At 58.2% G+C, this 25,262-nt stretch overlaps 3 protein-coding genes across 3 annotated transcripts; 2 read left to right on the forward strand and 1 right to left on the reverse strand.

Moving 5' to 3' along the window:
• Positions 1 to 522: 522 nt before the first annotated feature.
• Positions 523 to 24,961, forward strand: LOC130595845 (uncharacterized). Its single transcript, XM_057402886.1, has 9 exons — positions 523 to 627; positions 743 to 841; positions 1,016 to 2,496; positions 2,986 to 3,159; positions 4,158 to 4,958; positions 17,472 to 17,771; positions 19,104 to 19,212; positions 19,769 to 19,882; positions 20,745 to 24,961. Exons 1-9 carry the CDS (start codon positions 555 to 557, stop codon positions 23,483 to 23,485), a joined length of 5,892 nt encoding a protein of 1,963 aa, XP_057258869.1. The 5' UTR covers positions 523 to 554; the 3' UTR covers positions 23,486 to 24,961.
• LRRC61 (leucine rich repeat containing 61) lies at positions 3,361 to 5,023 on the forward strand. The gene is made up of 2 exons (XM_057402818.1): positions 3,361 to 3,414; positions 4,158 to 5,023. Exon 2 carries the CDS (start codon positions 4,185 to 4,187, stop codon positions 5,007 to 5,009), a length of 825 nt encoding a protein of 274 aa, XP_057258801.1. The 5' UTR covers positions 3,361 to 3,414; positions 4,158 to 4,184; the 3' UTR covers positions 5,010 to 5,023.
• Positions 5,697 to 8,044, reverse strand: RARRES2 (retinoic acid receptor responder 2). The gene is made up of 5 exons (XM_057402820.1): positions 7,748 to 8,044; positions 7,221 to 7,325; positions 6,243 to 6,347; positions 6,037 to 6,166; positions 5,697 to 5,823 (listed from the first exon to the last, which is right to left on the reverse strand). The coding sequence occupies exons 1-4, from the start codon at positions 7,910 to 7,912 to the stop codon at positions 6,053 to 6,055; spliced, it is 489 nt and encodes a 162-aa protein (XP_057258803.1). The 5' UTR covers positions 7,913 to 8,044; the 3' UTR covers positions 5,697 to 5,823; positions 6,037 to 6,052.
• Positions 24,962 to 25,262: the final 301 nt, after the last annotated feature.

The raw sequence follows: 25,262 nt of genomic DNA on the forward strand, positions 1-25,262 counted from the left end.
GGGAGCGTGTGTGTGTGTGTGTGTGTGTGTGTGTGTGTGTGTGTGTGTGTGTGTGTGTGTGTGTGTGTGTGTGTGTGTGTGTGTGTGTGTGTCAGGAAGGGCGGAGGGAGGAGGAAGGTGAGGAGGGGCGGGGGGGGCAGGAAGGGAGCGGGGAAATCGGGGGGGGCGGGACAGGATGGCGGAGGGGGGGTTTGGGGGGAAGCGCGGGGTATGGTGGGAGAGGGGCGAATAGAAGGGTTTGGGGGGCTGTAGTGGGCATAGAGGGGGCTTGGGCACAGGGGAACACAGGGGAAATGGGATGGGGGGGGACTGTGAGCTGAGCATGGGGCTGGGGTGGGGACATCCCACTGGTGGGTGACACCCCGGAATGTGTCCCCGGCTGCCAACCCTCTGCGGGGGACTCAGGGCTAGGGGGACCCCGTGCCCCAACATCCATCACTGACACCAAATGAGACCCCGTGGGTGGGATGGAGGCAGCGGGTGCCTGTTCCCCGCTGCCGTTTTGGGAGAAGCTCAGGGAGGGGCTCACCCCAGCCCATCCCACAGGGTCCCTCATGGCTAAGCCGGAGCCGGAGCCAGTGCTGGAGCAGGCGGAGAAGATGGAGGTGCCGGCTTGTGCCGGTTCAGGTGGGTCCTGCCCCTTCCCTGCCCATCGCCTCACTCCACAGGGCTCTGGGGTCCCCAAGGGGCCATGACAGAGCCAGTGGGGGACCCTGTGGCTTCGCGCCCATTGTCTCCACAGTGCAGCTGGTGGTCCCCAAGGCCGAGGAGATGGCTGGGGGTGACAGCGCAGAGCTGGGGGCTGCCGGGGAGCTGGGGGGCCTGGAGCTCAGCTGCTCAGGTGAGGGCACAGGCTGGCGGCACCAGCACACAGCAAACCTACCAGGTGGCCCGGCACAGCCCCGGCACTGCTGGGCACACAGTGGCAGCACAGGGATGCTGGCTTGGTCCCCATGTGCTGGAGCCGCCCATCCTCAGCACTGTGTCCCACCACCTGGCTGTGTGTGCCCTGCAGAGGACTGGCTGGTGAGGAAGGTGAAGGTGGAAGAGGAGGATGAAGAGTGGTCAGCTGGCCCCGGCACTGAGGCCCTGCTGGCGGGGCAGGCTCCGGATGGTGCCTTCCCCCACACAGCAGGCATACCGGACTGCACCGGTGCCTGTGCCTGCAAACCAGAGCCGCTGCTCCCGGAGGAGCTGGGCTACGGCACACTGCCCGCCTTCACCCTGCCACCATGGCCACTGCTGAGCCAGAGCCTGGCTGGCGCTGGCAGCTGTGAGCGCTGCTGCCAGGCACGGCTCAGCCCAGGGATGCCGGTGGGCGACGGTGACGGCAACGACGGTGAGCCCCAGCCCCACGGGTGCTGCAGGACGCCGGCCCCAGAGCGGCCCTTTGCCTGTGCGCAGTGCGGGAAGGGCTTTGGGAAGAAGGCTCACCTGACGCGGCACCTGCGGGTGCACACGGGCGAGCGGCCCTACCCCTGCGGGCAGTGCGGGCGCCGGTTCCGGCAGAAGATCCACCTGCGCTCACACCAGAAGACACACACAGGTGAGCGGCCCTTCCCCTGCCCTGAATGCGGCCGCCGCTTCCGCAAGAAGACACACCTGGTGCGGCACCACCGCACGCACACGGGCGAGCGGCCCTTCCCCTGCACCCGCTGCGGCCGCTGCTTTGCACACAAGCAGCACCTCCTGCGGCACCAGCGCCTGCACGACGAGCCAGCGGAGACAGCAGACGGTGAGGGGGTCGCAGCTGAGCAGAAGCCTTTCCCCTGCCCCGAGTGTGGGAAGAGCTTCAGCTGGAAGAAGAACCTGGCATCACACCGCCGGCTGCACCGCGAGGGCCGGCCCTTCACTTGCGCCGAGTGCGGCCGCGGCTTTGGTGACAAGCGGCACCTGACGGCGCACCTGCGGGGGCACATGGGGCTGAAGCCGTTTGCCTGCCCACACTGCGAGAAGACCTTCAGCCACAAGCCCAACCTGGCCACGCACCAGCTGGCGCATGCCGGCGAGCGGCCCTTCACCTGCCCGCAGTGCGCCCGTGCCTTCACCCTGCGCCAGCACCTCCTGCGGCACCTGCGGGTGCACACGGGTGAGCGGCCCTTCGCCTGCCCACAGTGCGGCCGGCGCTTTGGCTCCCGGACCAACCTCGTGGCACACGCCAAGGTGCACGCCGGCACCCGGCCCTTCGCCTGCGAGCTGTGTGGTCGCGGCTTCGGGCGCAAGTCGCACTTGGCACGGCACCAGGCGGTGCACACCGGCACCCGGCCCCACGCCTGTGCACAGTGTGGCAAGCGCTTCAGCTCCAAGACCAACCTAGTGCGGCACCAGGCGGTGCACACTGGGCACCGGCCCTACATCTGTACCCACTGCGGCAAGAGCTTCAGCCGCAAGACGCACCTCCTGCGCCACGAGCGCACGCACGCTGCTGCCAACACCACCGCTGCAGACAGTGTGCCACAGCAGAGCTGGACGGCACCCGCCGCGCCGGCACCCACCGCGATCTGCCCATGAGCACTGGAGGACCAGTGCTGGGATGGGGATGCCGGGGCGTGAGCAGCAGGATGTGCTGGGGACCCTGGGGACTGTATGCTGGGACATCGTGAGATGTGCCGGGGTCCCTGGGAGCTGAGCACTAGGATGTGCCGTGCCAGGATGTGCTAGATGTGCAAAAGGCCAAGTGCCAGGACATGCCGGGGACTCTGGGGGCTGAGCACTGGGCATGCTGGGATATGCCGGTGTGTGCCATGGTTCCCAAAGGCTGAGCACCAGGACGTGCCGGGAGCTGAGCGCCTGGACTTGCTGGGGTCCCTGGGCACCAGGACATGCTGGGACACGCCAGGACGTGTGGGGTCCCTGGGGACTGAGCGCTGTGGTGTGCAGATGTGAGGTGTGTTGGGGAATTCTGAAGGCCAAACACCAGAATATGCTGGGACATTCCAGGGATCCTGGCAGCTCCCAGTGATGCATCCTCAGTACCGTCCCCAGGCCGGTGACCCCTCGGTGGGGCTCACGGCCAGCTGCTACCCACAGCGCCAGCCGGGCCGCATCCTCGGGTGCCGGTTGGCTCCAGTGCCGTTCCCTATTGCCACCGGCAGTGCAGCGCATGGCCCCGAGCGCGGCGCCGGGGCTGCCAGGGGCACTGTGGCTCTGAACCGGCGGGTGGGGTGGGACCATTCAATAAACCGGATCTGCTCGAACGACCCGGGGTCCGGGTTGGGGGCGCTAGGGCCAGCGGGAGCCGCGGGTGGGTCCCGTCCCGTCCCGTCCCGTCCCGTCCCGTCCCTGTGCGCGGGGTCCGTGTTCGGTCTGGGGGGGGGGGGGACGGACGCAGTCACTGCGGGGGGGGCGGTGCGGCCGCTTGTCTCCACGGCAACGGGGGGCGGGGCCGCGGGGGCTGCCGGGAGCCGCCGTGCGGTGAGCTGGGGAGGAGGGAACGGGGGGCAGCGGGAGAACGGGGCCGGAGGGGAGCAGGGGACACCTGGGGTGGGGGGGGGTGGGTCTAGGGGCCCCCCACGCGTGTCCTCCATCCCCCGAAGCCCCCCATGGATCTGCCCCACTCGTGTGCACGGCCCCCTCGCCCCACATGGGCTCTGGACCCCACGCGTGTCCCTGCATCTCCAAAATACCCATCCCACGGTGTGCCCCACACTTGTCCCTGCACCCCCAGGATGCCCCACATGTGCCCCAGCACCCCACGGTTTGCCCAGTGCATGCCACCAGGGCACCTTGTGATTTGCCCCATGTCCCAGGGCACCCCGTGGTGCCCCCTGTACGTGGCCTCATGCGCTAAGGGAACCCCATGCCTCCTTCTGCCCTTGCACCCCGGTATACTCCACCATGTACCGCACATGTCCCCATACCCCTCAGGGCATCCCACATGTCCCCATGTTCTTGCACCGCTGGGATACCCCATACGTCCCCTTACCCTCCAGGATACCCCATGGGTCCGCATCTCCCTGCACCCATGAGATACCCCATAGCATGCCCCACTTGTACCCACAGGTGCCCCACACATGTCCATGCACCCCAGAGCAACCCAATGGGTGCCAGCCACCGACCCCATTTTTCCCTCCAGGCTCCAGACCCACAGCTGGAGGTCTCAGAGTGCAGGGCTGCCTCCCCCATAACCCATCGCCTCCTTCTTCCCCCCTGTCAAGCTGACAGATCCAGGGTCCCCGGCTGGGATGGAGGGTCACAGTGAGGCAGCTGCCAAGGAGGAGGAGGAGGAAGAGGAGGAGGAGGAAGGGGTGCGGATCACCCCGCAGCTGCTGAAGGCCGCCACTGGCGAGTTTGCTCTGGAGTCCATCCTGCTGCTGCGCCTGCGGGGCCGCGGCATCGCGCACTTGGGCTGCCTGGGCGACTGCACCAACCTGGAGTGGCTGGACCTGTCTGGCAACGCCATCGCCCAGCTGGGGCCGCTGGCTGCCCTCCGCTCCCTTGCTGTCCTCAACCTGTCCCGCAACCGCGTGTCCAGCCTGGAGCCGCTTGCCTCCTGCCGCAGCCTGCAGAGCCTCAACCTGGCCGGCAACCTGGTGAGCAGCCTGCAGGCACTGCGGTGCCTGGCGGGGCTGCGGCACCTCGAGAGCCTGCGACTGCGTGACCCCCTTGCCCGTCTTGACAACCCGCTCTGTGCCGTGGCTGCCTACCGCGACGCGCTGGCCGACATGCTGCCCAGGCTCAAGGCCATTGACGGCGAGCGGGTGGCCGGCTGCGGCAGTGAGCTCTACCAGCTCTGCCGGGATCTCGACAGCTCGCTGGGACACAGTGCCGGTGGTGGTGCCGGCGGCGGTGCCGGTGCTGACCCACCCCGTGCAGCTCAGCCCTGGGTAGAGGCTGGTTTCTGGGAGCCGCGGCCGCCGCGGCGCAGCTCCATCATGGAGGAGGCGTACAGACAGTTCAGGGAGGTGCTGCAGGAGTGCCGGGAGCTGGGCCGCCGCGCCGACGACACCATTGCCCAGGCAGAGCGGGCGCTCAGCACCCACCATGACCCCAGCTCCTTTGTCTTCTGAGCTGTGCTGTGCCCGGACCCGAGAGAGGAGCTCAGGGAATGGGCAGCTGGGGCAGCACCAGAGGCAGCCATGGGACTGCTTGGCTTTACTCCATCACTGGGGCTCCGGGCTGGGGGCTGACCAGGGCTCCCTGTGCCTGGTGGAGCAGTGAGGGGAGCAGTGATGTCCTTGGAGACCTGGGGCCAGTCTTGAGCTATCCAGCCTGGAGGAGAGGCTGCGGGGCTGGGAGGTGACACACAGGGACCAGGAGATGGTCTGGGAATGTCATGAGGACATTGTGGGGACCCGGGAGTGTCATAGGGACATTGTGGGGCCATCGTGGGGACCAGAGGATGTCATGGGGACATTGTGGGGACTGGGGGATGTTGTGGTGTCCATGGCACATTGTGGGGATGTCACAGGGACCAGAGGACATCGTGGGACTGGGGGACATCACAGGGCCATGGGGATGTCACATAAACGTCATGAGGCCTGGGGGCCATCATGGGGCCATGCAGTAAAGCCGTGCTGTCCTCACATGTGTCCTCCCAGGTCCCTCTGTGCTGTGTCATCCTGGGCACCGAGCAGCCAGGGGGAGCTTGCTCCTCATCCCTCCTCCCCACTGGGGACAGTGGGTGGGGGGTGATGCACCTGGAGCCCCCCACCTGAGCCCCCCCGGTCCCCCAATGGGAATAACAGCAGCAACACCAGGAGCCAGAGCCGGGTTTACTGCTGAGTTGTGGTGGGCAAGGGGTGTCCTGCGGTCACGCAGTGCTGGAGGGCGGCAAGCGGGGGGACCCCAGGGTGGCGTCCGTGTCCTCAGGGTGGCGGTGACCTGGAGGGGGACATGGAGGCGGGGCTGGTTGTGAGTGGGACCCCTCACTCCCCATCACCCTGTCACCCACGTCATGTCCCCAGGGCCAGCTCACCCTGGAGGTGCAGCCCTGGCAGATGCCCCCTGGCTGGGGGTCCCAATCTGGCTCCGATCTTGGCAGTGGAGCCCCCCCCATCCCACCGGGGATGCTGGGGTGCTGCGGGTGGCACCTACCGTGAGGGGTTGGGGCCTAGGCCGGCAGGCCCTTGGAGAAGGCATACATCCCAGGCAGGTACAGCGCATCCCCGCCCCTGCCGGCCTCCTCCACTGCCCGGCACTCAGCCTCGTCCCGGTGCTTGATCTCCTGTGGAGCAGAGAACAATGCTGGCACCCACCGCAGCACTGCCCGGTGCTGGTGCTGGTGCTGGGGGTCAGCTCACCTTCACTGCCAGGTGATGGCTGGGGCCGCAGTTGTGGTACTTGTCCAGCACCTTGGAGACATCACTGCTGTCAAACTTGTAGCAAGCCAGGCAGGTTGGCTTCCTCTGCAGGGAGAGCGTGGCATGTTCATGTCATAGCAACACAGCATCTTAGAATGGTTTGGGTTAGAAAGGTCCTTAAAATCATCCAGTTCCACCAGAGCAGGTGGCTCAATGCCTCGTTCAACGTGGCCTTGAACAACGCCAGGGATGGAGCATTTGCCACGTCTTTGGGCAGCCTGTTCCAGTGCCTCTCCACCCTCACAGTAAAGAATTTCTTCTTTATATCCAATCTAAACTTCCCCTGTTTAAGTCTGAACCTGTTACCCCTTGTCCTGTCACTACAGTCCCTAATGAAGAGTACCTCCCCAGCATCCCTATAGCCCCCCTTCAGATACTGGAAGGCTGCTATGAGGTCTCCACGCAGCCTTCTCTTCTCCAGGCTGAACAGCCCCCACTTTCTCAGCCTGTCTTCATACAGGAGGTGCTCCAGTCCCCTGATCATCCTCGTGGCCCTCCTCTGGAATTGTTCCAGCAGTTCCATGTCCTTTTTATGTTGAGGACACCAGAACTGCACACAATACTCCAGGTGAGGTCTCACGAGAGCAGAGTAGAGGGGCAGGATCACCTCCTTCGACCTGCTGGTCACGCTCCTTTTGATGCAGCCCAGGATACGCTTGGCTTTCTGGGCTGTGAGCGTACACTGAAGCCGGCTCATGTTCAATTTCTCATGGACCAACACCCCCAAGTCCTTCTCCGCAGGGCTGCTCTGAATCCAGTCTCCCTCAACCTGTAGCTGTGCCTGGGATCCGGCCACCATGGGTGCCACTTGCCATGCCATGGCTGGAGCTGCTGTCCCCCCCAGCCCTCCCTGGGGGGCAGGGGCAGATAGAGGTGCTGTGTCCCTGCGGGATGTGCCCGCTGCCAGCTCTAACTCACCCGGTTCTCCAGGACCCTGCAGTTCTGCCGGCGCAGTGCCCGCTTGCTGCAGGCCGTCTGCACCAGGTTGACCCGCAGCTGGACAAAGGTTCCTGAGGAGTCTTCCTGCAGGGATATGGGACTGCAGGTCAGCCACAGCAGGGGGACGGAGTGGCCGACATGGGACTGTCAGTGCCATACCCTCAGTGCCATGCCAACCCTGTGCCAGGGGCTGCTTAGAACATCGGGGGGACCCCAACCCCAAGGGGACATCCAGCTTGCTGGCACCTCATGAGGTGGCCCAAACTCGGGGTCCCAGAGCCCACAGCCCTTCCTGATTAACAATCAAGGCCCAATGTCAGTGCTCCTGGTGTAGCCAGGCACCAGTGGTTAATGAGTAGCTGAGCTCTGACTCCCCACGACCATCCGTGCCCATGGGGCTGCCCCCTGGCCCTCCTCCAGGACACTCCGTCACCCCAACCCCCTCCCCACCATCCCCGATGACATGGGGCAGGAGGCTCGGCTGCCTCCGCAGCCCCAGCGCTCACCCGCTCGACGGCCCCTTCCACCGCCTGCTCCTTGAAGAGGAAATGCACGCTGCTGCGCCCGTGGAAATAGTCCAGCACCTCCTTCACCACCCGCCGCTGCAGCGGGGACTGGCTGGCAGCAGCCAGGGCCACCAGGCCCAGGCAGAGGGCTAACAGGAGCCTCATCCCTGTGGCAGGGGCCTGCCTGACCCCGGGGAACCGCAGCGATCGACCCGCTGCCGGTGTTGGTCTTTCATTAACCGATTTCCTGGGATCTGCCCTCTTTTCCGCCCCAGGGCCGGCCCCGCTTGCGCAGCGTGTGTGCCCCCCCCCCCCCTCCCCAAACCCACCCTCGGCACGGCCCCTCTGGCACAGCCACAGTAGGAGGGGTTGGCCACGGCTACCGCAGCACACCGGGGGGACACCAGGTCACCCCAGCTTCATGTCCCGTGGGAAGCGCTGCCAAGGAGCTGGAGCAGGGAAGCAGATCTTTAGCCTGGGGCAGGAAAGCTGCTCAGGCCTGGCAGCCAGACGTCGCTGTGGCAGGAAGGGACCCCCAAAGGCTCTCCCCCACTGTGCGACAGTGTGACTGGGGGTGTCGGATTAGAGCCTCGGGGTACTGACCATGGGTAACCCCCTTCTCCATGGGGGAACTCCAGGGCCACACAACAGGCCTGGAGGGAGAGGGGGGCCCAGCACATCAGCCTCAAGGGGGGGGGGGGGGCCAGGCTGGCTGAGACCAACACCCTGCTTCCAGCTGGGGCACCACAGTGGGGCTGAGGTCTCCATCCTGGAGTGTTAGAATCTTAAACACTTTTCTTGTGAACACTCAGGTCAGCCACAGCAGTGAAACAGTGATTTATTGAATGTTTTTGTGAAAATGGGTGTCCTAGTGAGTAAACACACCCAGTGACTACAGAGTTCTTCCCTTTATTCCCTATCCCCGACCGCAAAGTCCCTCCCTTGTTTCCCACTGGTTGGGTACTCCAAGGTGCACAGCCTATCCAACATCCCATATGAAGTCCCGCCCTCTCTGCATCTCCCACTACTCCGGTCTGAGAGCCCACTCCCCTTATTTGCTAACCCCCTGTCATGTTACGGTTTCTGCACATTGCTGAACTTGTTATGAGCTGTAACCATTAACCCAGATCCTGACAGAGCTTCCTGCCTTGCCATTGTGTTCCGACAGTTACGTTCAGTTAATGGCTGACTGCAAAACCAGTATCTTAATACTTTTCACAATTCCTCCTTTTTGTTTGAATATTTGCTTTTTGCATGAATTCTAAGGTGCTGTTCCCTTTTCAAATGCCAAGGTAAACGGAATGGCCAACTGGACAATTGCACACGTGCCTTTCCAATTTGGAGGAAGCGTAGGTCTCAAGACTCTCCCTCCACAATACCACCACAGGTCCGCTCTGGGGATACTCAGAGCTGAGTAATTACCTGTTTCCTCCTCAGCCACATTTAGCAATTCCGTGCACATCTCCAGCTGTCCAAGATCTTTCGTAGCACTCGCACCCTTCCGTGAGAGACAAGCTGTATGGTTACCAGCTGCTGAGGAGAAGGTTGGGGGTACCTTGATATCCTTCTTTCGTAGTGCAGGGAACAGCAATGAAAGAGACTTACAGGCTTCGTTTCCCCATGCAGTCCTTTCCTGGTACAATGCGATCATACACCTCATTCCTTGTGCATCTTTACTCCATCCTAAAGGAAAAGGGACTACCTGTGCTGTAGGTCGCCCTGAAGCACATGCATCGCAATTGCTTCTGTTTAAGCTTTTCACTCTGTATTTGACCAATTCTACCCTGGTATTTGTATCTCCATATCCTGTTTCTGTTTCAGACGTCCGCTTCAAATCTTTCCCCTTTTCTACCTTAGGATTATTTGGTGGAGGAATGGTAGTGTCTGTAGTTTGGGTATGTTCATTTCTCTTTGGTTCCCAAACTACAATTTGAAGTCTAGCAAGTGGATCTTTTCCTGGCACATCTGCCCCAAGGCCGTAAGTTTGGCTTACTTCCCCATCAGCATTTGTAATGGTAAGTATTACGGGATTGCATTCTAAGTCCTTACAGTCAGGGTCTACGTGACCTTTAAACATTGCAATTTTACTTTTTAGAGACTTTCCCCAAGCGTTGGGTGAGACCCAGCCATTAAAGGCAGTGGTAAACCAAACATCACTCCACCCGGGACAAGGTGGTCCCCAGTATGGCTGGAGATAATACTCTGGGCATAAGTATTTATCGTGACTGCTTAATTTCCTTTGCTCTTTTAGATCTCCACACTTGAGCACTTGACAGGCATCAAATTGGATAGTTTGTGGATTCTGTGCCTTAGTAATATTTATCTGCAATTTGACTGGGTATCCCAGCAATTCTCTCATTTGCTCAACATAGGCTTCTTGTTCCAAACTTTTTCCTTGAACTCCTAATAAACAAAAGGTCATTATCACTATGATCTTCCACATTTTTTCTTTTTCTGCTAATCAGTCTCCTGCCTTTCTCTTTTATCCCCAAAACCTATGTTTTCAGCACAGCAAATACAAGATAATCTTATAAAGGTTCTTACAAATGTTTGGAAGCAGGAGTGTATGCTTATTGTCTCTTTATCTTAATATAGAGGGGGTTCCCAGTTGATTGTACTCAGTCTTCAGATGGGAGTTCCACTGGTCCTTTTATCCTTGTATAGTGTGTCCAACCTTTTCCGGCAGTCCTCACAGCAGTTTCAGTGGTCAACAGTACATGAAATGGGCTGTCCAACATAGGCTGTAATTTAAAGTCCTTCAATGACTTGATCAGTATCTGGTCCCCTGGTTGAATGGTATGAACTGTGAATTCCAAGGGTGGCGTTTGAGCGTGGAGTCCTTTGTTTCTGAGAAAAGACAAGGAAGAATATAGCTCCAGTATATAATTCTTTAGGAAGATATTTTTGGTTTCAAACTGCAGGATCTCACCTACTTTACCCACATATGGTAGACCAAATAACATTTTATATGGCTCCAAAGGCGTATTTGGAGTCTGTATAGATAGTTCCTTCACTTCCTTCTAATATTTGTAAAGCCTGGTTCACGGCATTTAATTCACATGTTCAGGCTGACCAAGTATTTGGTAGTCGCCCTGCTTCCCTTATACCGTGATTGCTCCCATCAGCAGCTGCATAACTATTGTGCCTTTTCCCCTGTATGACACTGGAGGAGCCACCAATGACTAGGTGGAGGCCAGCATTTAATGGTATATCTCTTAGATCAGGATGTACCTTTGCTTGGTACTCTACTATGTCAAGGCAATTGGGTTCAAGATTCTGACCATTTGCTTCCCCTTTCCACAAAAAGGTGGCTGGATTGAGACACAAACCAGGAGTTAAGACCAGATCATCTTTTTCCATTAATACAGCTTTGTATTTCAGAATCCTGGAATCAGTAAGCCATCTCCCTGCTTCTCAGTTAAGATTTTTACTTGATCTGGAGTGCTTACCACAAGTGCTCCTCCAAACGTTAGTTTTTTACTTTTCTCTACCAAAAAGTCAGTAGCTGCAACTGCTTGTGCACACTCTGCCATCCTCAGGAGACTGGATCAAATAATTTCGAAAGGCAGGCCACGGGCTGTCATTCATCTCCCAGTTCCAAGCCCATGGCTCCCAGAGCCGTTCCCGTGGGGCAAATAAATGAAAGGGTTTGTCTAGGGACGGTAAAGCTAACACGGGAACAGTTATCAAACTTTGTTTTAGCTTTTGCACTAGTTCTTCTTCTAAAAAAACAGGTGGTTCTTCTAATAATTCTAAGTACAACCCCTTTGTCTTTAGTGCGTATGACTCAATCCACAGGTGACAGGAGCCTGTCAGCCCTAGGAACTTTCTCAGCTCCTTTTTAGTCCTTGGGAGAGGTAATTCAACTATTTTTTTTATTCCCTCTAGGTTCATATTTCCCTTTCCTTCACTGATTAAGTGTTCCAGGTCTTCGTCACGGTTTAAGCCCAGCCGATAACTCAGAACCATGCAACCACTCTCTCACTCCCGCCCTTCTTCCCCCCGCTGACTCCCGGCAGGATGGGGAGGAGAACTGAAAGAATATGAATCCCATGGGTTGAGATAAGAACAGTCCATTAACTAAGGTATAACACAAACCACTACTGACGCCACCAATAATAATAATGATAAGGGAAATAACAAGGGAAGAGAATATAAAACTAAAAGGGGAGAAGGAAAAGAAACCAATAAACAGCAGAGATGCACAATGCAATTGCTCATCTCCTGCTGACCAATACCCAGCCTGACCTGAGCAGTGACTGTTCCTTCCAGGTAACTCTCCCCAGTTTATATCCTGGGCATGACGTGCTGTGGTATGGAATACCTCTTTGGTTAGTTTGGGTCAGGTGTCCTGTCTCTGCTTCCTCCCGTCTTCTTGTGCCCCTCCTCACTGGCAGAGTGTGAGAGACTGAAAAGTCCTTGACTGGAGTGAGCGTTACTCAGCAATAACTAAAACATCGGTGTGTTATCAGCATTGTTCTCAGACTAAAGCCAGAACACAGCACTGCACCAGCTACTAAGAAGAATAATAACTGTTACAGCTGAAACCAGGACAGTATTTGACCTCTTTTTCTACATACTGCAATCTGTTCTTCGATACTCTTAGGTCTTGTTCTCCCAGAAAGTTTAGTAATGTGTTTGTTCTGCTACTGCCTCTTTCTTTTTCCCTGAAATGGACAAATCATCCACATATTGCCACAGGGTGACGCATGGGGGTGGTCTGAATTTTTCTAAAACTTGTTCTAACACCTGTACAAATAAATTTGGTGACTCTGTAAATCCCTGCGGCAACACCATCCATCTAAACTGCTGTTTATGCCCCATGTAGGGGTCCTCCCATTCCAATGCAAACACGTCTCCGCTTTGTGGATCCAACGGGCATGCCAAAAAGGCATCCTTCAGATCCACAGCACTGAACCATTCATGTTCATGTGATATTTTGCTCATTAAGGTATAAGGATTGAGGACCACTGGATGCCAGACTTGGACTATTTGGTTCAGTTTTCTCAAATCCTGGACCAAACGATGTGACCTGTCGGATTTTCTTACAGGTAAAAAGGGGACACACAGGGTTTCAACAGCCCATCTTTGATCAAAGCTTCTATGACCGCCTGAAGCCCTTTGTGTCCTTCCAGTAGGATAGGATATTGCTTTTGGTTTACCACGTCACCTTCCCTTTTCAACTTGATTTTTAAAGGGTATGTCCAGTCTTCCCCTATTTCTTTCTTTCACCCAAACTACTGGATCTATTTCCTTTTCATCTTTTTCTGTTAATAGGACCATAAACATAATCCTAATTGTACAATCTAATCTCTTCCTAATGCATTCCATGCCTCAGGAATATATAAAAAATTCCCTTTAGTTGTTTTATTTCCTAATTTTAACATGGTGTTTTCAAACACGGGGACTGGGAATCCTTCTCCTTTTACTCCTGAGACTATCAGGTTTTGATCAGATAGTTTCAATCCTTGGGGTATAAAGTTTAATGAGGTTTGAGCAGCTCCCATATCAACTAAGAAAACCCCACTTCCTCATCCTGAGGAAAGTCCCACTTTCAAATTTACCAAGGGTTCTTGGTGGGACTTGAAGTTAAGAAACCCCTGACTCCTCCATTCAGTATCTTCAAAGGTCATCAACAGGATTACCTGCTCCTCCTTCTCAAGACTGGGACATTCACATTTAAAATGTCCACTTTTCCCACACAGGAAGCAACATGCTGATGGCTGGACAACCTGTGGTGACTGCTAAGGTCTTCCCTGTCCCCTACTAAGAGGAGGAAGCATTACAACCCTCATACCTCTTCCCCTTGTCCACATTCCTCGATCCCTTTGAACCATTGGTTCTAATTTGTTTTTCCACTACTGGATTCACTGTGGACATCATCATTTTTGCTTTTTTGCCTTTGTTTCTCCTCCTCTTGCTTTACAAAAACTTTTTGGGCTTCCCTTAGTAATTCCTCTAAGGGTCTTTCACTTCACCCATCTATTTTCCTAATGTTTGGCCAAGTCTTAATTACAAAATGGACTTTCAGTAGACCCTGGGCTACAGCATCTTCAGGATTCATTCCTGAATACTTCCTCATTTGATCCTTCAATCACTGCAAGAACACTGGGGGGGGGGGGGGGGGTCATCTTTTTCTTGTTCTGTTTCAAAAGCCTTTGCAAAATTCTGAGATTTTGGGACCAACTTTTTTTTATTCTTTTATTCTCTGGATTATTAAGTCTCTTAAATCTCTCATATTAGCCTGGTGGGCTGGGTTATTATTATCCCAATTTGGCTGCACATTGGGAAACTTGTGTTCTGCTGGTAGAACTCCTTGACCAGGCGGGTGCCTTCTTTTCCACTCTGTCATGGCTGCCCTTCTAACCATTCCCCTTTCCTCTCCCGTAAATAAGATATTCATTATAGACACTATTTCTTCCCAAGAATAAAAGTTGGGTCCCCAAACCTGATCTAATTGCTCTGCTAACCCTATAGGGTCTTCGATTAAAGGTTTCATTTTTTTTTTTAAACATTTCTAACTTCAGCGCTGGTGAGTGGGGCAGTCACACACCCTACTTGTCCTGCACTCAGCGGAACCTCCCATGGGAGACAGAAGCTCTCGGTAATCCCCCCTTTCTTGGGCTGTTCTTTTCCCGTGGGCATAGGAAAGTCTAGGAGATATTCCTTACATTGGTCCGGTTCTTTAGTTAAGTTAGAATATTCAGCCTGAGGCAGGGCACTGGCTGTAGCTCCCTGATGAGTTAACTGATCATCCTTATGGGAGAGAGGATTGAATAAAGCCAGTTTCATCAGGGTTTTCTGGAGGTGGACCAGCGATAATTGGGGAAAGGGGCAAACATTTCAATGGATCCCAGGCTTCGGACTTCCCAGCGTCTTCTTCATGTTTTTCACTGATTCTTTTCAAAGTAAGTAACTGAGTTGCAGGGTTTCCTATTCAGCATGCAGCATAATAATTCCTGCAAAAAGGTTTTCTTACTATTTATGGGCAGATTTAAAGTTTGATGTACCCAAGCTTCATCCGCTCCATATTCTGGCCAGAAAATGGGCAGTGGTTCAATACTCTCTCTTGTCCAAACAAAACAACAATACTGTATCATCTTTTTCTTACCCTTCCCTCTTGTAGAGGACTTATCTTTCCAGTATTTTAACATTCTCCCTAAGGGACTATCTGGAGGAAAGTTATTCCCGGGATGATTCTTCTCATTCCCTCTTTTCCTTAGTCCTACTACTCTTTTTCTCCATTCTATTTCCCAAGACGTCCTTTCAACAAGTCCTTATGCTCTGTCCTTCTCCGCCTGTATCCCTTGTGGACTAACAGAAACGTGGATCCGGACTCCACACTTGCTTCATACTTATTTGTATCTCTCAAACACAATCACTCAAGTCTCTCAGAGTGCCCAAACCACCAAGGTAACACTTTAACACCCCATTTTCTTACCTTGGCCTGCACACGGAGTTGCCTGGTCGCTGACAGAAGGAAAAACTACTTTTTCCTTCTCTCTTTTCCCCGTCTGGTTCAATGGGTCCACCTTATACAAATGGTCTCACGTCAGCGGCTGCGGAACTGGTGTTGGCGCTGCGCGAGGCCACTGGCATCAACGGGATGCGCCTCCCCGTCCTTTGGCAGCGGAGGTGCCCTCGACGACGCCTTCACCACGGACAAGCCCCGTCTGTTGGAACCCAAACCACTTTTGGAACACTGAGGTCAGACACACTGCTTGCAGTGATTTATCAAACCTATTAGCAAAACCGGGTGTCCTGCTGAGTAAACACACCCAACGGCTACAAACTTCTTCCCTTTATTCCGCCAAGTCCCTCCCTTGTTTCCCACTGGTTGGGCACTCAGAGGCTCAAGCCTATCCGGGGCACCTGCACATTCCACGGTGAAGTCCCGCCCTTGTCCGCATCTCCCACTCTTCCAACTCGAGACCCCGCTCCCCGTATGTGCCAACCCCTTTATGCTGTGGTGTCTGCACGTTGCTGGACTTGGTACGAGGTGTAACCACTGACCCAGCTCCTGGCAGAGTTTCCCGCCTTAACCGCCATCTTGTTACCGTGCTCCGACAGTTACGCTCGTTTAATGGCCGACAGCTAAAACAGTAACGTAGCGCTTTATACAGGAGCAGGGCTGGGTGCTGGCGGTGGCCGGGACCCCGCACCGACCCGGGCAGAGCCTCCCGCGGCTGTAAGGCCCCCGGGGGTGCAGGCGGTGCCGGTACCGGAGCGGGGTGGCGGGGGAGAAGGAGGAGCGCTTCCTGCTGGTGCCGACAGAGGGCGCTGCCGGCAGCGCTAGAGAAGCCGACCCGGAAGTGCACTCGCTCGGCGGCGGGCGCGCGCCCCTTTCCCCCCTCTTTTTCCTCCTCCTTTTCCTCCCTTCTTTCCCCCCGCTCCGCCGCCGCGCGCGGTGACGTCACCGCCGCGACGACGTCATCGTGTCGCGGGACATCGCCCGCCCGTGAGTTTCCCCGGGGAGGCGGCTCCGGGACCTGGCGGGGGGTGGGGGTGGGTGGGGGGTGTCGCCATGGCAACGCTCGGCCTGGCACGGAGCGGGGCCGGGGCCGGAGGGGGCCCGGGACGCGGTGTTGGGTACCGGAGGTGGGGGCCGCGGGGCACCGGGGCCTTCCGATCCCGGTGAACCGGAGGGTGCTGGTACCCCCCGGGGTGCCCCCGCCACTGCCGTGTCCGTACCCTCGCGTGCCAGGGAGGAGAGGCGGGAAAGCACCGCTGCTTCCTGGGGCGTGAAAGACGGGATTGGGGTGGGAACACCGGTGGGGTGGGGGCCGGGGCTGCGGGTGTCACACTGGGTCTGGCTCCATGGCCAGCTTCTGCCACCGCTGGAGACCTGTCACATCAAGTGGCAGCACCACCTGCTGCTCCCACCCCTTCTCCAGGTGTCATGGGATGGGGCATCGGCACCTCTCCCTCTGTTTTGGGTTCAAGTCCTCCACCCATGCTCCTGAGAGCTGGTTCTCTCCTCTGGAGCAGTGACTACGACAGTGGGATGGTGCCATGGGCAGGCATGGGCTCGAGGCCCTGCCTGCCCTCAGAGAGCCTCAGGAATCCCCCACCCCACGCAGCATTCCCAATGCCCTTTGGCTGTGCCAGGGCTGGTGATGGCTGTGGGGAGTGATGCAGCTCCATTGCACTCACCATGGTGGCACCTAATGATGGGGGTAACGATGCCTGGAACCATGTTGCCACACCAGAGAATCCCTGTGCTACCAGGGAGGGAGGAAGGGTTGGGATCCTGCTAGCTCCCACATGGCCCGGCCCCTCTCCCCAGCCAGATTCCAACCCGTGTTCTACGAACAAGGAGGCTGGCAGTGTTGGAGGGGTGATGTGGGATACAGGGGCTCTCCCAGTAGCCACATCCTCTGTGTGCTGTGCCAGGGTGCTTGAGTGGGCTGGGCACCTCTAGGGAAGACGGGTGAGGCGTGAGACTGGGACGGGAGGTGTTTGTCTGGGCTCTCTCCTGGTGGGTGTTCAGGAGCCGGGAGCTAGACCCTCGCTCCCTGTGACACAGGGTGAGGCCACACTGGGGCACTTCCCGGCAGCGGCACTTCCCGGTCCCCTAGCATGCAGTGCTGGGGCCTCTTGGCATGGACTACAAATCCCACTAGCGCTGCGCGTGCAGCGGCGTGGAAGCTTTGCCGTAAACAGAACGAATCCGGGCCAGAGCCGGGGTCAGCGCCTTCCTCTCCCCTAAAATAACTCGGGGGAGGAGGAGGAGGAGGAGAAGGAGGAGGAGGAGGAGGAGGGGGGATACAGACACAGCGGGGCCTCTCCCTGTGCGGCCGAGCTTCGCCTCTCGGCGCTTCCCTGCTCACCGGCTCTTCTCTCTTGCTCTGCCAGGGCCCAGGAGCAGCCATTTGGAGGAAGTCGGGGACGAGCGGAGCCCGCGACCGTGGCGGAAGGCGGAGGGGAAGCACGGCCGCCGCCCGGCGCCCTCCCCGGCGCTCATGTCCTCTCCCCTCGCCGGGCGGCCCCGAGGGGAGCCATGTCTGCAGGGGGAGCGCCCCAGGTACGTGGAGAAGGGGGGTAACGGGTTCCTTGCCATCCCAGTGGAATGGCTGCTGGAGCGTGGCCCCTTCCAGCCGTGGCAGAGCAGTCAGGGTGGCCAGAGGGATCCCGGCTCCTTTTCCATTTGGGGGGGGAAGGGGGGGGGATTTGGGGGTTTTCCAGGTGGGTGGAAGCTCTCCCGGTGCTTTTCTCCCCGAGTTGCTGAGCAAACCCCCCACAAGAGTTTTATTTTCTTCTAAATTGGCGCTTCTGAAAGTCACGGCAGGCGTCAGAGCGCGGCGGGTGCCGCGTCTCCTGCCATCTGCTCCCCTCGCTCCTGCCAAGCTGTGGAGGAGTTCCGAGGGAAGAGGGGAGGAATCCTGGGGGGGGAGTGTGGGGTGTGAAGATGGGTGGATTGGGTTTAGAGCTTCCCAGGAAGAGCCAGTCTGGATCTGTGCAGGGGTTCCCTCCCCAGGCATAGACCCCAGGTGGGCTGGCTGATCCCATGAAGGGATCCTGTTGGATGGGGTGGGATGGGGTTTGTGAATCCAGAGTGCCAGGAGAACACTTCAGGGGTGATCCTGCGAGTCAGGATCCCCCCCTCCTCCATTAGCTCTCAAGTTCAGGTTCAAGGGGTGCAAGGGCTTTTGTTGAAAGTGGTGTGGTGTGCCCATCACCTCACTGTGGGGCTGGTGGTGGTTTGTGGGTACTGATCCCAAAGCCCATCCTTTCGATCAGGGAATTCTTCAAGTGGGAAAAGACTTTTAAGATTGGGTTCAACCATTAAACTGGCACTGCCAAGGCCATGTCCCCAAGTGCCACATCTACACATCTTAAATCCCTCGAGGGGTGGTGACTCCACCACTGCCCTGGGCAGCCTGTGCCAGTGCTTGACAACACTTTTGGTGAAGAAATTTTTCCCAATATCTAATCTAACCCTCCCCTGGTGCAGCTTGAGGCTGTTTCCCTTTTGTCCTATTGCTTGTTAGTTGGGAGAAGAGACCGACCCCCACCCCAGTACAACCTCCTTTCATGAAGTTCTAGAGAGCGATAAGGTCTCCCCTGAGCCTTCTCTTCTAAACAACCCCAGTGTCCTCAGCAGCTCCTCACAGGCCTTGTGCTCCAGACCCTTTGCCAGCTTTGTTGCCCTTTTCTGGACTGGCTTGAGCACCTCAGTGTCTGTCTTGTCCTGAGGGCCCCAGAACTGAACGCAGGATTTGAGGTGTGGCCTCACCAGTGTCGAGCACAGGGGGATGGTCCCTCCCCTCATCCCACCAGCCAAAAACCCCAAAGAAACAGCCCCAAACCCACAATGGGGACCTGCTGAAACCCCTTCTCCTCTCTCCATCACCAGCCTTCCCACGCCCTGAACCTGCTGCCATACCCCCGGCTGAGCGAGGTGCCAAGAGCCGGACACGAGCTGGATGCTGTCGGCACTGAGATCCCGTCCGACCCCTGCACAGGTGATACAGGGTTGTGGGTGCCCTTGGGTGTTCTCCAGTCTATCCTGCGGGAACCCCACTTCCAACTGACTGCTCCTCTTGACCGGGTGGGGGGGGATTTAGGAGGGGTGTATGTAAACGTGTGCAGATGTGGCTCCCCTGGGAGGAATCCACACCCCGAGGCAGCTCCTTCACCCGCTCTGCCCCCACCCCGAGCTGCACTGCTCAAGATGGAGCCTCTTCTTGGGAGGCCCAGCCTGGAATTAAGCGCATTTTTGCGGTAGCCTTTGAAATCCGATCGGAAAAGCGTTACGCCGGATCTGCAGTTACCCGGTGAGTGCTGTCTTCCAAGGAATGGCACTCCTTCCCGCCTTCTGCCTTGCCAGGAGGAGGGAGCCAGGTGCTGGTATTTCCTTTTATCTTTTAATTACACTCCAGGCAGCAACAGCTTAAAATAGATGAAAGCGATGCCCCCCAGCCTCGTTAATTTTAGCTTCTTCATGACCACGTCTGTGCCCAGTGCGAACGTTCTGCAGTGTGCCGGTTCCCGGTGACCGGCTCTTATCCCTCCAAACAGGCTACAGGTTCTTCAAGCCTGGCGGGTTGTTTGGCATCAAGCAGTCGGAGGAACCGTACCCCGAAGGGCAGCAGATGCAGGAGGACAGCAAGATCCTCGTGAGCCCCTGTGCGGGTGAGTGCACCCTGCGACACGGTGCCGGCTGCGGCACCACAGGGAAACGGCCCTGGGTGGGTGCGGGAATGTCCTCTTGTGGGCAGAGGCTCTTCAGGGCTAGTTTGCAACCGTTTTGGGCCTTTTTGGCCCAGTTTGCAGCCCTTCGGCGCCAGTATGCAGCCGTTTTTTACCAATTTGGGGCCATTTTGGGGGCCGGTATCTGGCTATTTGGGGCTGGTGCACAGTCATTTTAGGCTAGCTTTCAGCCATTTAGGGCCAGTTTGCAACCATTTTGGGCCAGTCTCTGGCCATTAGAGGCCAGTTTGCCTGCATTTGGGGCAGTTTGGGGCCATTTGGGGCCAGTTTTGCTGGCATTTTGGGGCCGTTTGCTGGCATTTTGGGGCAGTTTGCAGCCAGTTTGCAGCCATTTTGGGCCAGTGTGCAGCCATTTTGGGCTAGTTTGCAGCCATATTTTACCAGTTTGTGGCCACTTGGGGCCAGTATGTAGCCTTGTTTGACCAGTGTGGGGCCAGTTTGCAGCCATTTTTGACCAGTTTCCAAATAACTTGGGCCATCATGTGGCCGTTCCAGGCCATTTATGGCCTTTTGAGACCAGTTTGCAGCTATCTCTGGCCACTTAACAGCACGTCCTTGCTGTGCTACTGCTGCCAGCACTGCTGTAAGCAAGGTGGGGGTGGAGCAGGCTCTGGGAATGGCTGTGATCCTTCAGAGTGGTACAGCCCACAGTGGTTCAGGTCAGGCAGTGCTGTGAGGAGCCAGGAATCACACTTGATGATCCTTGTGAGTTCCAGCCTGAGATGTTCTCTGATCCCACGAAAGCCTAAAATTAACATCCCAAATCTCTTTGCAACCCATCCAGTTGAGCCCGGCCGAGTGAACAAAGTCGAGCAGCCCGAGGAGAAGCCTGGGGTAGCTGCTGGGGCCCTGGAGCTGTACCCAGCCACCACCAGCAGCTCCAGCCGCTGGTTCCACGCTGGGCAGCGCGCACCAGAGCGCGCCGGCACGGAGCGAGACAGCGCCACCAGCCTCAGCCCGCTGTCCACCCGGGTGGCCTGCTGGGTACCGCAGCTCGGCGCTGGCCCCTTCCGCTGCGCCCAGTGCGGGAAAGGGTTCCGCCAGAAGCAAAGCCTCATCACACACGAGAGGATACACACCGGGGAGAAGCCTTACCGGTGCGGGGACTGCGGAAAGAGCTTCAGCCAGCGCCCCAACCTCCTGACCCACCGCCGTGTACACACCGGGGAGCGCCCATTCCCCTGCACGCAGTGTGGCAAGAGCTTCAGCCAGAAGGCCAACCTCCTAGCACACCAGCGCATCCATGCCGCTGGGGACAAGGCACTAGCGGGCGGCGAGCAGGAGGATGGTGGTTCCGGCAAGCCAAAGCTGCGATCCCAAGGGAGGAGTTACCAGGAGGACACCCCCTTCGTGTGCCCTGAGTGTGGGAAGAGCTTTCGGCAGAAGCCCAACCTCATCACCCACCGACGCATCCACACTGGTGAGAGGCCCTTCACCTGCTTCCTCTGCGGCAGGAGCTTCAACCAGAAGACCAACCTGGTGACCCACTACCGTGTCCACACTGGAGAGCGCCCCTTCGCCTGCACCCAGTGCGGCAAGCGCTTCACCCAGAAAACCAACCTGGTGACGCACCAGAGCACCCACACGGACCTCCGCCCCTTCCCCTGCGGGCAGTGCCAGAAGTGCTTCAAGGACAAGGTCTCCCTCAAAGCCCACCAGAAGACACATGCCCCACGCCAGCGGCGCTGCCCAGGCCGCAGTCCTGCTGCTGGGCTGCCCTATGGGGCTGCACCCACCCTGCTGCAGCCTGGGGGGCCTGAGCAAGAGCCCCCCTTCAGTTCTGTGCCGCCACTGCCCATTCAGAAGATCCCTGAGGGCCAGGAGCTGTACTCCTGCACAGAGAAGAGCTTTCCCCCAAAGGAGCCACTCCTGCCACCACAGCACGCTGCCCTGGGTGAGCAGACCTTCCCCTGTGTCCAGTGTGGGGAGGGCTTCTGCCAGAAGGTGGCTCTCCTCAGGCCACAACACTGTCCCACCACTGAGGCTCCTGGTGCTGGCACAGCAGCCTTCACCCATGGCCCGCACCTCCTGGGGCCACTGGGCGTGCAGCCGGTCCTTGGGGAGGCGACCGCCACGGCCCCCACAGCCCCTGGGGCAGAGAAGCCCTTCATATGTAACCAGTGCGGCAACAGCTTCGGTCTCTGGCTGTCCCTCGTGGCCCACCAGAAGAGCCACACCGGGCAGAAGTGCTACCCATGCCCTGAGCACGAGAAGAGCTCTGGCGATGAGCTCTCCCCCAAAGCTCTCCAGGACAAGCAGGTGGAGGGGAGGGCCTGGCTGTGCCCTGAATGCGGCAGAAGCTTCCCCCAGTACGAGCGGTTGGTGAAGCACCGGCAGAACCACCGTGGGAGAGGGCCCTACCGCTGCGATGTCTGCGGCAAGAGGTTCAGCCTCAAGACCAACCTGGTGACTCACCAGCGCATCCACACTGGTGAGCGGCCTTTCACCTGTGGTGTCTGCGGACGCCGCTTCAACCAGAAAGGTAACCTGGTGACCCACTACCGCACCCACACCGGGGAGCGCCCCTTCGCCTGCACCCAGTGTGGCAAGCGTTTTGCCCAGAAGCCTAACCTCATTGCCCACCAGAAGACCCACACGGGCCGGCAGCCTTTCACCTGCCTCGAGTGTCCCAAGCGCTTCAAGAGCAAGCTGTCCCTGCGGGTACACCAGCGGGTGCACGTGGCTGAGCGGCCCCAGGGCGAGCCAGGCCAACCCCCCGCACCGCAGAGCCATGCCAGCAGCCCCTACCCCTGCTCACTGTGTGGGGAGAGCTTTGAGGAGCACGGGGAGCTGCAGCTGCACCGGCAGGGCCACGCTGGGGAGCGGCCCCACGCCTGTGCTGAGTGCGGGAAGCGCTTCCGCCAGAAGGTGAACTTGGCTGTTCACCAGAGAACCCACACCGGGGAGAGACCATTCCGCTGTGCCGAGTGCGGCAAGGGCTTCAGCCAGAAGGCTCACCTGCTCCGGCACCGCAGGACGCATGCCGGTGCCATCCCACCTTCCTGCTGCGAGGGCACCTGCCCGGCACACCAGGACGAGCCAGACGGCAGCGGCGCTCCCCTGGGAAAAGGCTCAGAGCCCCCCGGCCTGCTGCTGCCCCCCTGCTCCCGTGGAGCCGCTCATGGATCGCTGCCTCGGGATGAGCTCCGGCCAGGAGCGCAGCCCCCCAACAGACCGGAGAGCCCCTCGGGCGCAGCCGACATCCTCCTGCAGCTGATGCAGGAAGAGCAGCAGCACCTCGTGCCTGGCTCCCACCCCCCGCAGGAGGGACCTCCGGGGTCCTGTAAGTGCACCGAGAGCGGGGAGGGCTTGAGCCCAAAGCCGCCAAGCCTGCTGCCGCAGTGCTGCTGCGCTGACTGCCTCAGCCAGCGGCAGCTGCTCCTCAAGCCGCAGCCCGAGTGCCGAGCTGAGCTCTGGTGCAAGTACGGCGGCTGTGCCAGGAGCTTTGAGGAGAAACGAGTCCTGAGAGTGCCTGAGAGAGCGCACGGCGAAGAGAAGCCCTCGCCGTGCCCCAGCTGCTTGTAACGCCGGTGCGGGCTGCCCAGACCCGCCTCTGGCGAGAGCCTGCATCACCTTGCTCCTGCACTAAAAGACACCGAAGCTGAAGAGGCGGCAGCTCGTGCTCACCAAATGAGGACAGTGCCGAGGGAGAGCCGCTGGCCGGGACTCATGGTGCCTGCCAGGACACAGAGGTGATGGCGGCTCAGGAGGCTCCACGGCCCCTGTGCAGGACTTGGGAAGCAGGACTTGGATGTGCCACAGGAGCTTCTGTCTTTTGAACGTACCAAATCTGTAGAGGGGACAGAGCTGAGGAGCAGAGACAGACCTTGGGTCTGCGACACCGGCTCCTGCTGTGGCTGTGCAGACCGTTGTGAATGGGAAGAGCTCGGGATCTGGGATCCGTCGGCTTAAAAATCCGCTTCTGCCAGGCAGTGGCACATCTGCCTGCTCCTGCCTCCATCTCCATCATGCTGGGTGATGCATGGACCCAGAGACGCTGTGGGGCAGGTAGGGGCCTCCATGGGTCAAGAGCTTTACCCAGAACCCCCTGTCCTTCTCTTCCAGAGTGGATGTCACTCCACAAGGATGCATTTGGGATGGAGAGCTGTGACCCACTGGCCTGGCCAGAGCAGGACTGGGACTCAACTGGGACTTCCTGTTGATAGGCAGCACAGTCGAGCCTGGGGCTACCCCAGGGGTGGCAGGAGGAGCCAGGAAAATGGGAAAAGCTGGGAAAATGGCCTTGAAGCATCTCAGCTCACCTCTGTTTCTGAAAGGGACCTGGAGAAGCTTCTCCTCTGAGGTCGGAGGGGCATGGGGGAAGACGGGGGGTGGGAAAGGGGGGGTGGTGGGTGCTTATGCTTCTCTGCTTGCTCTGTGGGTAATCGTTCTGCCTTGCGCCTCTTTCTGGTACTCACTTCACTCCTGAACAGGTAACATTGACACACCAGTGGAGCTGCAGCGGCTGTGGTCTTGCTGGAGCTGTTGTAGCTGTTGGCACTGGTGGCGGTGTCTGCCCCTTTCCCTGCTAGCAGTTGGGGGGATGCAGGAGTACAGGTTTCCTCACCGGGGCTCATCGGGCATCTCCGCTTCCCCCTCAGTGTGGCAGAGCCATGGAGCTGCGTGGTCAGGGCAGAAACAGGAACCAAATGCTCAAAAGATGTCCTGATCCAAAAGGGGAAAAGGGCTTTGCCTGCTGCCGGAGGGAGACCGGTGTCTCCCTGTGCACGGCTCCAGCCACTGGACAAAGACCTTCCTTGAAAACACGGGGTGGGGTGTCACCAGTGCCCAGCTCGGTGCAGCACCGTGCACGTCTTTGGGGTGCATCCAAAGGGATGCAGCGCGCAGCTTTGCCACCCACCAGGGCCAAGGGGACACCAGGACACAGGTCACAACCAGAGCCTCGCCACCCCTGTTCCCTCTCGCTCTGCTCCAGCTGCGTTTCAGGTCCTTGCAATTCTATTTTTTGAGGTTATTTAAAATAAAAGCTTTCTCACAGCACACTCCTGCCTCCTCTGTCCTGCGAAGCACTGGGGCTGCTCTGCCCTGGGCTGGCGTGCAGCCTGCGCTCCATCATGGGCTGGCCCCAGTTCTTTGACCCCACGGCTGATTGGTCCTCTCGTCTTGCAGCAGTTTAGTTTATGGCTGCTGGCCGAGCTGCTTGCCAAAGCACTCTGGACTTCAGCATCCCAAAAAACAGATCCTAACAGGGAAAACATGGGGCTGGTGGCAAATCTGGTGCTTTGTGGCTTGGTTTGGGGTCTGGGGACCCTTATCAGTAGCATCCTGGCTGCTCCAGGGT

The sequence above is a fragment of the Pezoporus wallicus genome, unplaced genomic scaffold, assembly GCF_028554395.1.
Source record: "Pezoporus wallicus isolate ANWC-B61680 ecotype Strahan unplaced genomic scaffold, APGP_CSIRO_Pwel_v1 contig_8057, whole genome shotgun sequence".
Taxonomy (NCBI): domain Eukaryota; kingdom Metazoa; phylum Chordata; class Aves; order Psittaciformes; family Psittacidae; genus Pezoporus; species Pezoporus wallicus.

Excerpts from the sequence above, each read along its gene's own strand:
- LOC130595845 (XM_057402886.1), top strand. The coding sequence starts at position 555 with ATGGCTAAGCCGGAGCCGGAGCCAGTGCTGGAGCAGGCGGAGAAGATG. Across the intron at positions 2,497-2,985 it reads CCGCCGCGCCGGCACCCACC|GCCGGTGACCCCTCGGTGGG; the intron begins GCGATCTGCCCA and ends TACCGTCCCCAG. Across the intron at positions 4,959-17,471 it reads CCGACGACACCATTGCCCAG|GAGGAGGAGGAGGAGAAGGA; the intron begins GCAGAGCGGGCG and ends AACTCGGGGGAG.
- LRRC61 (XM_057402818.1), top strand. The coding sequence starts at position 4,185 with ATGGAGGGTCACAGTGAGGCAGCTGCCAAGGAGGAGGAGGAGGAAGAG.
- RARRES2 (XM_057402820.1), bottom strand. The coding sequence starts at position 7,912 with ATGAGGCTCCTGTTAGCCCTCTGCCTGGGCCTGGTGGCCCTGGCTGCT. Across the intron at positions 7,326-7,747 it reads TGGAAGGGGCCGTCGAGCGG|GAAGACTCCTCAGGAACCTT; the intron begins GTGAGCGCTGGG and ends ATATCCCTGCAG. Across the intron at positions 6,348-7,220 it reads GCAGGGTCCTGGAGAACCGG|AGGAAGCCAACCTGCCTGGC; the intron begins GTGAGTTAGAGC and ends CTCTCCCTGCAG.